Source organism: Phalaenopsis equestris, unplaced genomic scaffold (genome assembly GCF_001263595.1).
Source record: "Phalaenopsis equestris unplaced genomic scaffold, ASM126359v1 Scaffold000414, whole genome shotgun sequence".
Taxonomy (NCBI): domain Eukaryota; kingdom Viridiplantae; phylum Streptophyta; class Magnoliopsida; order Asparagales; family Orchidaceae; genus Phalaenopsis; species Phalaenopsis equestris.
Genome location: NW_018164855.1, coordinates 253,614 through 268,754, shown reverse-complemented (window position 1 = coordinate 268,754; position 15,141 = coordinate 253,614). Strand labels below are relative to the sequence as shown.

Genomic DNA, 15,141 nt, shown 5'->3' with positions numbered 1-15,141 from the left:
CTGATTAAAATCTAAAAGTAGAAAAATTATCATATCAAAACTTTAAGCTCTTTTTATTTGATAATTTTTAACATCCACATGAGCATATCATGTTTTAAAGATTAATCTATATTCAATTTTATTCATCATCTCATTTTCTAGGAATTGGTTATATGTTCTTCTACTATTATCCATCAAAATCATATTTAACATTTTTTGCATTTTCATTACTACTCATATATCATTTGCATGGATGTTAAAAAAAATTGATTAGTAACCAAGGAATTATATCTCTATTGTCAATAAAAATAGAATAATTGGAATTTAAACAAAGTGATAAGAGTATGTTTAGATCCAAAGGGTATTCAAACAATAAGTTTAAAAGAAATTATCTGCAAGAAAAACAAGACCATATAAAAGTATATTGGGACAAACGCTAAAATATTAATATCTTAATAAAACTTAAATATTCTTTTTTGGTTTTCAATATACCTAACTTGACTTCATTGTCATTCTGAATTAGGATATTCGTATAGTTATCTAATTCATAGCTTCCAAATTACTTTATTATAGAATAAACACATGAAAACAGTGATAGTGAGATCAAGATGTGTTGTTTAATATTTTCAATTATTCAGCAGAAATTATCATTTGAACTACAAATAAATAAAATGACTTACATTCAATTCCCAAAATAGCTACTCACAATCCACAATTTCAGTGCATCTTCAATGCTCCATTTTTAGCCAACTTGCTAATTATGGTAATCATTTATTCATTGAAGCCGTATATGACGTTAGCTATCATTGCTGCATTCTGCTTCACATTCTCTCATCCTTTTGGAAACTGTGGCAAACATTTCATTTTCAACAGCTCTCTTCCTTACCTATTAGGGGATTTGGTGGTTTTCTTCCTTCCCGTCCCGATTTTGCATTATATATAGTTGTGACTAATGATATGTAACAGTAAATGCGGAACTGAATTGTTCTGCTGTGTTCTTAACTTGAAATTGTTTTGGTACTATAACAAAATGGGAAGTATATTAATCATTGTATCATGTAGTTCCTAGTGCTATAGCAAGATATACAGCCGTTGATTTTGTGCAATGGCAAAATCATAAACTTGATCTTATATAGTGTCAGATAAATTATCAATTAATTCCTGGTTTTAAATATAAATACCTCTTAGGACATGAAAAGCTCGCAAAAGGGCTCGAAAAAAACTTAGATTTTCCCTAAGACCTCTATGTGCGCTATTTGATTCAAAGTCTTAAAATGTGCTGTAAGTCTTGGCACTTTCTTTAGGGATTTAGTTCATCTCTCTCTCTCTCTCTCTCTCTCTCTCTCTGTCTTGGCACTTTCTTTAGGGATTTAGTTCATATCTCTCTCTCTCTCTCTCTATTATCTATTGATTTGCGTGTGTGATTGAGCTTTGGTCAAAACAAAGACGATCTGATTTTTTTTCTTGCCATGTAAATACTATAGTTAAGCGTTCACATTTCAATCTTAAAATTTGCGCACTTGTTTCATCATTAAATAATTATTTGGAACAAGTCTAGTGTGCCTTTTGAATTGCATCAGAGAGTTTTAGCTTAACATGAGATGGAGTGCAAAAATTTATCTTTCACGAGCGTCCTGCATCTCACCCTAGATTTTCGTGAGTCACAACACAATAATTTAAGAGTTGATATTCTCATTAGTGGCCCGGTTAAGGTCGGGCCGGCAATTATGAGTTAGAAAGTCAAGCACAAGCTATAGGACAATAGTCCGATGCAGGAGTGTGTGGAGGAAGCAGGTAGAGATTATCACCACATCGGAGTAAGATATAGCTGGAGCACCACCTAACCCTAGCAAGGGTATCAATCAGGAGTAAATGAAATCAGACAAAATAAAGAGTTTCCTTCTTCGCAATGCTGCAAATAAGGAAATATTATATTTACATGGATTTTTTCCTTTCAGCTAAATATTTAGATTAGGAATATATATTAATTAAGTTAACCTAAAATAGATTATACAGAAAATTATGTACCTAAAATAGATCGTACAAACTATTATTTATTGAAATGAAAGCAAAGGAAAAGACATTCAGTCTATTTGCTCAAAATATTGACATGGTATCAGAGTTTGTTGGGAGTCTCAATTATCTGACAATTACATGTCCTAATATTTCATTTGTTGTGCAACAAGTTAGTCAATTTATGCAAACACCTACAAGCCCCTACACATCTTCATTTAGCTGTAGTTGGACGTATTGTTCGGTATTTGAAAGGTACTTATCATGATTTGTTCTTTTCTGCAGAGTCTCCTATCACCTTATCAGCTGATAGCGATGTCGATTGGGCTGATTGTTCTGATACACGCTGATTTATTACTGGATGGTGCATGTTTCTTGGCAACTCTTTAAACTCTTGGAAGAGTAAGAAACAAGATCGAGTGTCTAAGTCATCTACTGAAACAGAATATCGCATTGTCCTCTACTTGTTCCGAGATTATTTAGCTTCAGGGTGTGCTGGACGAGCTTGGTTTTCCTCAGCTTGTATCTACTTCTTTTCATGCGGATAATATTAGCACTATTCAGATTGCTGCTAATCTCGTCTTTCAAGAGCGCACAAAATAAATTGAAGTGGACATTCATTTTATTCCAGAAGCCTATGAGGATGGTGTTGTCTCTTCCTCATAACACTTCTGATCTTCAAACGGCTGATATATTTACTAAGGCTTTCTCAACAGCATCATCAGTTTCTTATCAATAAATTGATGTTTTTTAATCAACCAAACAGCGTCATCAATTTCTTATCAATAAATTGATGTTTTTTAATCAACCAACATCAATTTGAGTCGGAAATCAATCAGGAGTAAATGAAATCAGGCAGAATAAAGAGTTTCCTTCTTCGCAATGCTGCAAAGAATGCAAAGAAGGAAATATTACATTTACATTGATTCTTTCCTTTTAGCTGAATATTTAGACTAGGAACATGTATTAATTAAATTACCTAAAATAAATTATACAGATTAAATTACCTAGAATAAATTATACAGAATATTATGTACCTAAAATAGATTGTACAAGCTATTATTTATTGGAATAAAAGCAAAGGAAAAGACATTCAGCCTAGTTGCTCAAAATATTGACATGGGAAAACGCTTAAAAGCAGAATCTGAAATCAGAAAGATCAAGACTTAACCCGAACACAACAAACAACATATTTATAATAAATAAATAAAAAGGGGAAAGAGGTAGTTTCTGCCCAAGTGTTGGTCAGTCGGTCCAGCCTCCCTGTTGAACCAACTCCCCTACTATTGAACCGCAAGGTTTAGCAAATAAAACCCTTCGTCAGTCTCCCGGGGGTGGGGGAGCCTTCACTTCAAGTGTGAAGCTTCTTGGTCTTTGTAGTACGGTGTCATGTCCGCGATATTGAATGTGACAAAAACGTTATAATCCCCTGGCTGGTCAATTTTATATGCATTATCATTCAGCTTCCGAAGCATTCTAAAAGGTTTGTCTGTTATGAGCTTGAGATTTCCACAGCACCTACTGGAATCCTCTCTTTCTTCAGACGGATCCACACTGTCTCTTTTCTTAAAGGTCACATTTTTCGTTGTCTTGTTCGCCTATGTCTGATACTTATAATTTTGCTTAGTGATCTCTTTTCTAAACTCCTCGTGGAGCTTTTGAATCTCTTGCACCAGTGTGAAAGTCTTACTAATGCCAAAATGCCCTGCACATCCTACAATGTGACCTTCCTGGGCAAAGGACTCCCTCCGTGAACATCTTTAAATGCACAACTTACTATGGCATTACAAGTAATCATTAGCTTTATAGTACTACCCGATTAGGTTTCTCCTTACATTGCTTCCAGATTTTCATGAAATCCTTGTCTATCTCATACAGCTCCATTACTACCTCAAAGCCTATAACTCAAGCTCGCATCGCATCGATCGGCAAGTGACGGCGGCTCAGTGCATCCACTACACGATTTTGACTCCCCCGCCTTATGCTTAAGCACGAATTGGAACGCTAAGAATTCCACCCAGGCGCCTTCAATTTACTCTAGTTATTTAAGAATTTCAGGGTTTCATGGTCAGTGAACAATGTGAACACGCTTGTCAGAAGATAATGACTCCAATGCTCAAGAGCTCACACAATAGCTTAAACTCATTGTCGTATGTCAAAGATTTCCTCTTGAAATCATCTAGCTTCTCACTGAAAGAAACAAAGAAGTGACTTGCCTGAAATAGCACTGCTCCAATCCCAAAGCCGAATGCATTACATTCTATCTCGAACAGCAAGTTGAAATTTAGTAATGTCGAGAATGGTGCCTGGATCACTTCTGTGAGTGCATCAAAACTATTGAGGCGTCTTTATTCAATGAAATTCCTCTCCACTAAAATTTTTTTTTCGGGGAATGGTATGATACTAAAGCTCCTGATGAAGCACCTATAAAATGACACTAGTCCCAGAAATTGTCCACCTTGGTGAAAGACTACAGTGCAGTCCTATAACGGGTCTGTTTCAGTTACCCAAGGGAGAAGAAGAGAAGTCAACGAGAAGGAAGCGAAAGTTAGGAAACCGAACGAAGAAACCGAACAAGAGGGAGATAAAGCGAGAAGTCGTGAATTTGAAACAAGGGAATCAGAAGCCTATGCGACGAGGTCGCCTATAAAATCACCGGCTCAAGCAAGATTCACTTACATGTGAGTCAAGAGGCACGGAAGACGTCGAGCGTAGAGTCGGTGTCGAATCGAGTCGAAGAGGAGGATAAAGGAGTTTTGTCGAGCTTTGAGTTGTCCTGTGCAAAGAGAAGTGAAGGTGGGAGTGATGAAGGAACATGTGCCCTAGCCTACCAACGAAGAAGAAGAAGAGAGGAAGGAGCATCGCAGAGGAGGAGAAGAGGGGCGGCTTCGGTGCTTGCAACGACGTCTATATCGAGTTGGTGTGGGTGTCGTGCAGAGGAAGAGAAAGCATGAGGAAGAAGATCTCGCATAGCGTTGTGCCGAGCCGAGGGAAGTATGAAGAAATTTTGTGAATGCAAAGTTTATTTAAGTTATAAAGATTGTGTGTATGAGCGTGCGCGCGGGTGTGTGTGTTTATTATTTAAATGAATAAACTTAAATGTATTTGATACAGGCTATAAAAGTTCCCCTCTTGAATCGATTAAAAGATGTCGGCCCTGAGGAAAGGTTAGGGTTTTAATTCTAAAAATATTTTTGTATAAATTAGTAATATGTATATTAAAATTAAAACTTTTAAGGATTGAAATCTTAAAATCTTAAAATAGTGCAATATAACAATAATTGATAATTAAATTTAAAAAAAATTAAGTGTTAATTAAATATTTTATATTTTATATTTTATAGGTGATAACTTGATATAAACAATACAAGTTAAGAGCAAGCAAACCGTCCATCATCAAAGTGAGTACTTTTTTAAAAAAATTATAATAAAAATGTTGCATTTCTTTTAAATCACTCGCATTAGAATGTCATTAGTTAAGATAGATTATTACTGCAATTAGAATATGATTTTTTTTGTTTTATTATTCAATTTTATCATTTAGAAATGAATGTGAATGATTTACATGGTTATACTTATTTACTATACATGTGATTTTTAGAATATAGATGAAATGATTTGAAGTATGTTTGCGTGTGCATGATTGACTATGATGGAGTCACTCCTTGATGATAATAGAGGGCGTACACTAATGTACCATTGTACGTAAATGAAAAATGATATTGATATTTGAGTATCTTAATTAATACAAACTTTTAGACGGTGCTCCAATAACGATTGTATAAATACAAAATGATATTGATATACTATTGATATAATAACTTTTTGAATAAAATCAAATATTTATATTGATTTATTAAAAAGTTCAACTGGCATGCAAATTACTTCTTTCTTCCTTATATTACTATAGTTTATGAGTATGAAAATTCACTGCTTGTTTAGTTCACTATTATTTTGAAACCAACTTTTCAGGTTAATTTATCTGACAAACAGACGAGCAATATAAGAGAAAATATTTTTAGAAAAAGCGGGCAACCAGTAATGAGGAGACATTAATTGTACCGCTTTAATTTATTTTAATTAATGATTCTTTCAATTGTTAAATTCTAGATTAATATAGAAAATTTATTTCACAACTTCTAATCGTTTGTACCCGCCTTGGTTAATTCCAAGCCCTGGTTGGGTAGTGATAGTTCTAGCTCACAATGACCTCATTCTTTGTAGGATCCACCTGAATGTCTGTTCTAGACACAAAATAGCCGAAAGTTCTAGCTCACAATGACCTCAATCTTTGTAGGATCCACCTGAATGTCTGATCTAGACACAAAATAACCGAACAAGCATACCTGGGCCGTCACAAAGTGACACTTTTTTGAATGGGCATATAGCTTCTCCGCTCGCAACACACCGAATATCGCCCTTGGTGTTGTAAGTGCTCCTCAGATCGCATGTATACCAGCATATCGTCGATGCATACCACCATAAATTTCCTAATATAGCCTCGGAACACCTGATTCATCAACCTCATAAAAGTTTTGGGTGCGTTTGACAATCTGAAGAGCATAATTGCCCCCTCGTATAAGTTATCCCGTGACTTGAAAACAGTCTTCCTCTTATCCCCTAGCCTCAGTCGGATCTGATAGTACCCACTAGCCTTGTCGATGTATACCATCACAAATTTCCTAATGCAGTCTTGGAACAACTAATTCATCAACCTCATAAAAATTTTGGGCAATCTAAAGAGCATATGTCCCCTCACACAAGTCATCTCGTGTCTTGAAAGCATTCTTCCACTTGTCCCCTAGCCTCATTTTGATCTGATAGTACCAACTGCGTAAGTTGATTTTGGAAAAGTTGGTGGCTCCATGCAACTAATCCAAGAGGTCTTCCAGGCAAGGAATGGGAAGCCAGTACTTAACGGTAATCATGTTGATGGCCCTATAGTCAAAGCACATTCGCTACGAACCGTCCTTCTTGGGTACCATCAGGGGGTGTCATTTGGCAGGGACAACACACGGATTGATACTCTCTAATCAATCCCCTCGTGACTAGATCTTATACTCATCGTTGCAACTCATCTTACTCTGCAGGTCTCAATCTGTAGACAGTCCAATTTAGCAACACTAATCCAGATAAGAGATCTATGGTGTGCTATATGTCTCTCAGTGTCAGTCATCACATCCTGGAAGTCATGTAGTAGCGATTGTAGCGGTGTTGGTATCTCACTCACCTTAATTCCCTCTAAAGGACCAATGTTATTGCCACTGGAGCATCCCGAACTGACTTTATGAAGGTGGCCCTTGAGACTAAAGTCTCATCGATGTGGCTTACACCTCTTACATCCTTAACAGATAATAACACGATTTGTTTCCAATCATTTTTAAAAGAGTAAGTATTCTTAAAGCTCTCGTGTTCAATCTCATGGTTGCACTGCCACGACCACCTCAACAAAATGTGGCATGCGTCCATCGAAACCACAATGCACCAGTTGCTATTGTACCTGATCCCTAATTGAAAATTCAACCAAGCACTGTTGATTTACACGTATCTCATTTCTCTTCTTCAACCAGTTAAGAGAATAGAACAGAGGACTGCATGGCCAATCCCAATTTCGTCACCATCAACGTAGACACCACATTTTCACAACTCTCATTGTCGGTAATCAAACTGCAAACCTTGTGCTTCACCATACACTTGGTGCGAAAGATATTGTGCCTTAGCTATGACAGATCTCTTTTCGGCTCTTACGATAAAACTCTACATATGACTAACATCTCTCCCTCATCACCCTGGAGCTGAAGTTCTTCCTCTAAACTATCTTTGATTCCTCGTCCTACACCTCCTCGATGACGCCCTTATATGTGAATGAAACAACTTGACTGGTGGTACAGCTGGAGCATATGTCCTTAGTTATGGCATCTGAAACACTTCTGACATGCATTGTACTAAACGAACCACCCATTTCCGCTTCTTTCCACTCAGATCTGTCTTATCACTCCCTGCTCTATCCTACCAACTCCGTCAAAGGTGCCCTTATCAGTTGTTATGGAAGATTGCCTGACTAAGGGCTATTGAATGAGGATTGTTGCTTGTCTGAATGAGATTGATATTTGCTCTGCTTCTATTATATTTTAAACTTTAAGGTTGAAGTTACGACATCCCACAGCGATCTATATTGTTGTGACTGCACAACATTTCAAATAGCGGGCTTCAAACCACCTAGGTACCAGGTATGGTGTATTCCTCTAGCTCAACCAACTCAGACAACATCTGCAACTGGTCAAACTATGTTATGAACTCTTCCACTGAAAGGTTTCTCTACTGCAAGTGGTAGAGTCTCAAAAACATGCCATTCGGCAATGAAATGGAAGGAATTTCCTCTACATCTTTTCCCAATTTGTAGTCTTATCACTACATTCTCTCTTCCTCTGCCCTGCAAGTTCACCTACCACAAGAAGGCGCTCTTCTTCAACTTTATGGTTGTTAATTTACCTGTTTATCTTCTGGTATTTCCTCATATTTGGAAATTCACTCAATAGATTGCAGTCCGTTGATAAATCATCTGGATACACACCTCCATCAAACTGTGGTAGATACACTTTGATGTTGAAATCTTTGTGTCCCCCATTAGTGCTCTTCTTTCTACCTTCTCGGATATTGCATTCTAAAGCGACGAGGTCGGTATTCCTAGTCATCGATGTATGCCCTGTGGAACGGATTCATATCATCGTCATTGTCTCCTTTTCAACTCTCCAGATCACGATCGAGGATAATCTCCTCTTAGGTTCCATAAACAATCTTTGCGAGCCTCTTGTTGAATCAGACGGATCTACGGTTGTATCTTGCTCCGGGTAGACTCCAGAATATATCTCCATGGTGGCATGATTAGGATTTGAATTTTGAAAGGGTGGTTGAGAATGGGAAAGAAAAAAAAAATTAGTCGAGGGGTAAGGCAGATGCTAGGAAACTCTAGGATATGACTAGAGTTAAACTAGCTCTGATACCAAATGATACTAAAATTAGTCAAAACCATAAAAAAAGAAAATATCATTAAGCAAAAAACAACTAGGGTTACAAGCACCACTCAAACAAAAATGAAAACACAATAACACATTAATATTCGGCCAAAGCTGAGTAATAGCATCTGGAGATTGTGGGGAGGGGGGGATGCCAAAAACTGGAGGGTCAAGAGTCGGCTGTGAGATGGCGACCCGACGTAGGAGTGAGTGGAGGAAAGGTTGAGATCGTCACACCTCATAGCAGGATTCAGTCGGAGCACCACTTGTCATCAGATATAGCCCTAGCAGCGGGAAACGCTTGGAGACAACAAATTCAAATCAGGAAGACCAAGAATAAACCCTAACTCTGCAAGCAACATATTTATAATAGGTAGATAGAAGGGAAAGGGGGAAGGGGCGGGCGGTAGTTCCCGTCAATAGTTGACCGACTGGTCTAGCCTCCCTATTGGACCAGCTCTCCTATTGTTGAACCACATGATTCAGCTCATAAGCCCCGCGTCATAAGAGGACCTCAAATAATCAAGAGTTAGTTCCATCAGGTTGTTCTTTCTCTCAAATGAGTTCTAGAGTCGGTGACCATGACAAAACATCAAGTTAATAATAACACTTAATTACCATGTTTCAATTGTTTATGGCTCAAACATAATTTGTGATAGCCTAAACCATCAACAATTAACATATTGTAAACTTTCAACTAACAAACCTAGATTTAGCCGTCTTCGTACAAATTCAAAAGGAGTTCACTATAAGCAAGCTTAACCAAAAAATTTGTGATGGAACTCGAGACATTGCACTTAAGAAATGTCTCCATCTTTAAAAGTTCCACATCAATGTATTTAAACAATCATAAAAGTTCCCAAGTGAAAGATTAGACATTCTCGTCATTTGCTTTACTCGTAGATCTGAATAGCCCGAACTATCATCCACTGAGATATTCTTCATTCTAGCGAAATAGACTCCATGGCTTCATCCGCTTGATGCAACTCCTCATAAAGGTCACATGTTATGAGTGAACTAACTTAATAATGCTAATGGACAAGTTCTCATAAATGTCACATATTAAGAGTGACCTAACATAATCATGATAATGGAAAAGTTATCAAAGTGTGAAAGGCAAATCAAACTTTATGAGGAATTGCTTCATTATTTTTAATAGATCTTAAATACTACATAAAACTTTCTATGTATTGGTTATACAGAAACAATACATAAAACAATAAATAAAATCTTATTTCCATTCTAGAACCCAAAAATCTAAAAACTGCATGTCTTAGGCATGTAGAATACCACCAGACTTCAGCACTTGTACCAAATGAATAACTTTTTAACAATTTGGAAAAAAATTGTATGAAGGCTGGAGCGAATGCCAATCAATCAGGCAATCTATTCATTCTTAACCCATAGAAACAATCAAATCATTGCAAGTATAGTCAAATTAACTGTAAACATCCCAAGTATGAACAGAAAATTTGATGTACCTCAATATAGTAGCTAAATATCAGCTTCGTCGCTATAAGAATCACCCAAAACATTGTATACCTGAAAGGGAAATTAGCCATAGATGTGAAACTGTAGCTACTGTACAACAAAATATATAACCAAAATTTCATTTCCTTACATGAAAAGTGAGAAAGAGCTTTCATGCATTCCCCTTCCTATGAAGAGACAAGGCTGCAAGTATAGAAATAATAAGCATTACGGGAGTTTTTTTTTCCTTTTAACAATAAAGCACTAAAAAAGTCTCCATATAGTTAAGAAAAAAATCATAGAAGCAATGAATAGATTTTGCTTTCCAGTACAAATACAAATTCATAAAAAAAAAAAAGCTTGTATAAGCAACTACAACCAAGAAGCTTACAGTACCTGAGACCACCACATCATGAGCATCACTATCTTGTAGTGTGAACTTTCAAGAAACCTTCGCACAACTGGAAAAAGAAATAGCAGAGCCGAAAGCATATTTGGTGACAGATATATCACCACAGCCAAAATATATAAAGATGGTTGGTTTTGACCATTCCCAAGCCAGCCTTTGATAGTCCTTGCAAGTCCAGTAGGATTTTCCCAGGTGTAAGCATATGTCACTGGCAATATTATCACCCATACTACAGATGAAGCAACTTTTAAAATATATCTCAGTTTAACCGCATAAGACATGCTTCTTCTTGCTTTCCAGCTAAGAATAACATCAAGGACAGCTGCAAAATAACAAAGATATTGGATTGTAATATCTAAATGGTCTTATTTAGTGATTCTACATAAACCTTATATTAGTTGGATATCGATGCCAAAGGCGTGTGATAAAAGATGAGTGGACCTTTCAATGACTTCCATAATAAATTAGACCATAGGAAATAGGGCGTTTTATCTGGTTAAATCATATTTATGTATCAAGGAAACCAAAAGAATACAAAAAAAGCCAATAAATAAAGCATTCAAAAAGAAATAAAAACCAAGGTACAGATGAACCCTTCTATATGAAATTCATCTGTCACGGTAGCCTCTCTAATTAAAACAACAGAAGCAAAACGATGACAACTGGCATAAAATTGTCGTTGAAGTTAACGACCTGGTCACTGAATATACATTTAAAGCAAGGTACACTTCTTTATAAAAGATTGCGAGTTTAAACTTGCATGAAACTCCATATAAAACAAATCCAGGGTACTTCTTCCATTACCCATTGATTTGCCTTTATTTAGACAATAATCTGCATTTGCAGCAACTACGGGCTTTACCTAAAACAAATAATTGTGCATCTCACTTATGTTAGTTAGATGTATGCCAAACAAAACCACTTGTTTAGGTTTCTCAAATTAATTTTTTTTTTAAAAAGCAATCACATTTCTCTCCACACGTATTTCACTTGCAGCCTTCACAATTTAATCCTAAACAACAACAACAACAACAAAGCCTTAATCCCACTACGTGGGGTCGGCTACATGAATCCTTTTTCTCCATTGCGTCCTATTTAGTGTCATCATTTTTATAAAAGGTTTCGTGTCATGATTTTTTTCGACAAGTTTTAATCCTAAAGAAATAATAAATTTTACTGAAATACATACATAAAGCTTAAAAACAACTATTAATACTACATCAGAGAGCAAGACTTGTAATTACCAGAACCACTAAAATAAAAAATAAAGGCAACGGAAAACCACGAATAGAAAGTAGAGCATAATCTTCCCCTTTCTAGGACTGAGTAAAAAAAGAACACAATAAATATAAAAGTAGAAGTCAAACTACAAATGAAGTAAATCTTAAAATCAAATAAAGGTAGAAACTTGCACGAGGTCAAGTTGAAAATGCATCAATTCCCATTTCAAAAGGAACTGACCCTTAAAATCATGACTTTTCATCCAAAAAGGCTAATCATGTTTCCTTGAAGAAATTCAAAAAAATATTGTTCCTACAAGATGCTAACTTCCTGGCATGTTTCATAATTCAATTTAGTCGAATATAATGAAAATGACGGATGTCTAACATATTGTCACATGAAACCTGAAACTAGTTCAAAATGCATCACATACATAAAAAGTATCCAATCATGGCCCTTCTGTGAAATAAATAGCATTCATACATTGAGAGCATTGAAACTACTAAAAAATGGCCCCGGTGATCAATTTGATTGATCACAATGAAAAAAATGATGGATGACAGATAAGACGTTGGATAATATCAACTTGAAGTACATTGCATACCGCTGATCTCACAAGAGAAAAATTAACAAGCGAAGCACTGTAGCAAACATAAGCTCAAGACAAAAACTGCAATTGAACTATGAGCGACTCTAAAGTCACTTATTTTTGCTCACACAAACGCGCGTGCACGCACATATGTATATGTTTATATATATATATATATATATATATATACATTTTGAAAGCCAACAAAGGCTAATATATTAAATAGAAAGAAAGATACAAATACAATGTGTGGGAGGGCCTAAAAAGGCTAATATATTAAATAGAATGAAAGATACATATACAATGTGTGGGAAGATCCAAACATGGCACCATGCCCACACAAAAATCATAAATGATTCCAAAACTAAAAAAAACAGAAAAATACATTAGATACTTAAATAAAAAACCTAACAGTGTCGAAATATATAGTATCAGGTGGCTAGAGAGCGACCCAATTTGGTCTTGCCTCTGCCTCTAATTCTAGGGCAGACGCACGCTAATAAGCTGATAAGATGATTGTCATTGCCAATAGTAACCAATGTATCATCCAATATATTCCCGAGCTGGAGTCGTCCTCCATTCTTCTTCCTCCTCCTGGAATAGACATGTCATTCCTCTTCCGAAAAATCAGTCAGATGGGTGGTAGAGTTGAAGCAGTAGGAATACCAACCGTAGTACCCACAATAGATTCTAGTATATGTGAAGTATGAGTTGCCTCTACACCGGATATTTCCTGAAGAAGTGGAGCTACGATGTTCTCTTGATTATCAGTTTGAACACTAACATTTGTAGGTAATAGTGCATCAGTATTGTTTTCTATGGGGTTTGAAGGTGTCAGCATCACATCGCTCGCAGTAACAGTAACAGCAGTGCCATAGGGGGGGCCTCAGAGGCAACAGACACCTCCTGTCTGGTAGCATCCTCCCCATATATAACTAAAATGTCTAGAACAGTGGGGTTAGACCCATCCTTATTCACTTGAACCTTAAATTTCAAATTTGGATGAAACTTGTGGCATTTATTAAGGACATGACCGTAACATCTTACAGTGGGTACAATATGAGGGTTTGTGCTCCATGAAGATTTATTGCCAATAATCATTATGGGTTGAACCCAGCCAGACTTCAGTAACATCAAGAAAAGTAATATCCCTTTTCACAAATATTCTGACCACCGAGAGTCTGATCAAGTTGAAAGTAGGAAGATCTAGCTTCAAAGGATCTCAAGAATGACCCAAATAGAGTATAGAAACAGATGGTGAAAAAAATGCAGCTTGAGACAAGTAAACTAAACCACATCGGTACAGCGGGAGTTTCATAATTTGGGATGAAATCAAAAGATCACTTGAGTAGCTTCATAGGTTTATCAGTGATGTTAAGATATATTCTGTAAAAAATCCGTGTAGTCCTCAAGCACGGTTAATTGAATCAATACATGTCTCACATCCATGAGCCACACTTTCCAGTTTCCTGTTCATTTGAGGTCATCAAAACTTTTCCTGATAATTTCCATAGGTGGGTGTCCCCACTGAACTTTTTCAATAAGAGCAAATTTGAATTTGTCAGTCAGCGTTGAAATTTCTGACGTAGAGAAAAAAAAGTGTTGTCTTCCCACTTTTCCTGCTTGCATTCTTAATAAAGGGACAGTCACATGTACCATCACGATGCTCCTTACAACTTGAAGGGAAAATAACCGCCGTCTCTCCTTGAGGATTACCCACTACGTGGGCAAAGAATGTTTTGTCAGGTTCAACCGAAGAAGGAAGCCCCATCACAGCAAAGAGAGCCCTACAAGTCGGGCATAGAGCAATAAAGACGAGTTCGGGGCGAAGCTGTGCAGAAGACAGTAACCGCAGATGAAATGCGCAGAAGACAGAGCAACGAAATCGCAGCTTGGCAGACAACCGCAACTCGATCCACGAAGAAAAGATAGCTGGAAGGCACGAAGGAGGAGACGACGAAACTGCAGAAACAAACGCCGAAGCCCTTCGTCATTTGGCGGGAAAGAGAAGATGATGATCGCAAGGTAGAGTCCTTCTTCGTCGTCGTCATCGAGTGCAGAAACCTGCGTCGTCGTCGTCATCGAGTGCAGACCTTAGCAGAGCAGATCGCCATTTCTTATATATATATATATATATATATATAGAGAGACACACACACACGCAGACCTTAGCAGAGCAGATCGCCATTTCTTATATATATATATATATATATATATAGAGAGAGAGAGAGAGAGAGAGAGAGAGAGAGAGACACACACACACACACACACACACACACACACACATACATATATATATATGTAAACAACAACAGAACCTTTATCCAACTAAGTGTGGTCGGCTACGAGAATCCTATTTTCTCCATTGCGTCCTATTTAGTGTCATGTTTTCATTTAAATCTAATAAATTAAGATCATTTTTATACAATATGCCCAAGTCATCC

At 36.8% G+C, this 15,141-nt stretch overlaps 1 protein-coding gene across 1 annotated transcript in view; it reads right to left on the bottom strand.

Annotated features, from left to right (window-relative positions):
• The window catches only part of LOC110027106 (callose synthase 3), a 98,420-nt gene that overhangs the window by 57,189 nt on the left and 26,090 nt on the right, over positions 1 to 15,141 (bottom strand). Inside the window, exons 16-18 of the mRNA XM_020728396.1 lie at positions 10,875 to 11,209; positions 10,630 to 10,682; positions 10,490 to 10,550 (exon numbers count right to left, since the gene is read on the bottom strand). Coding sequence (XP_020584055.1) covers positions 10,490 to 10,550; positions 10,630 to 10,682; positions 10,875 to 11,209 — 449 coding nt within the window. The remainder of the gene's footprint in view (positions 1 to 10,489; positions 10,551 to 10,629; positions 10,683 to 10,874; positions 11,210 to 15,141) is intronic.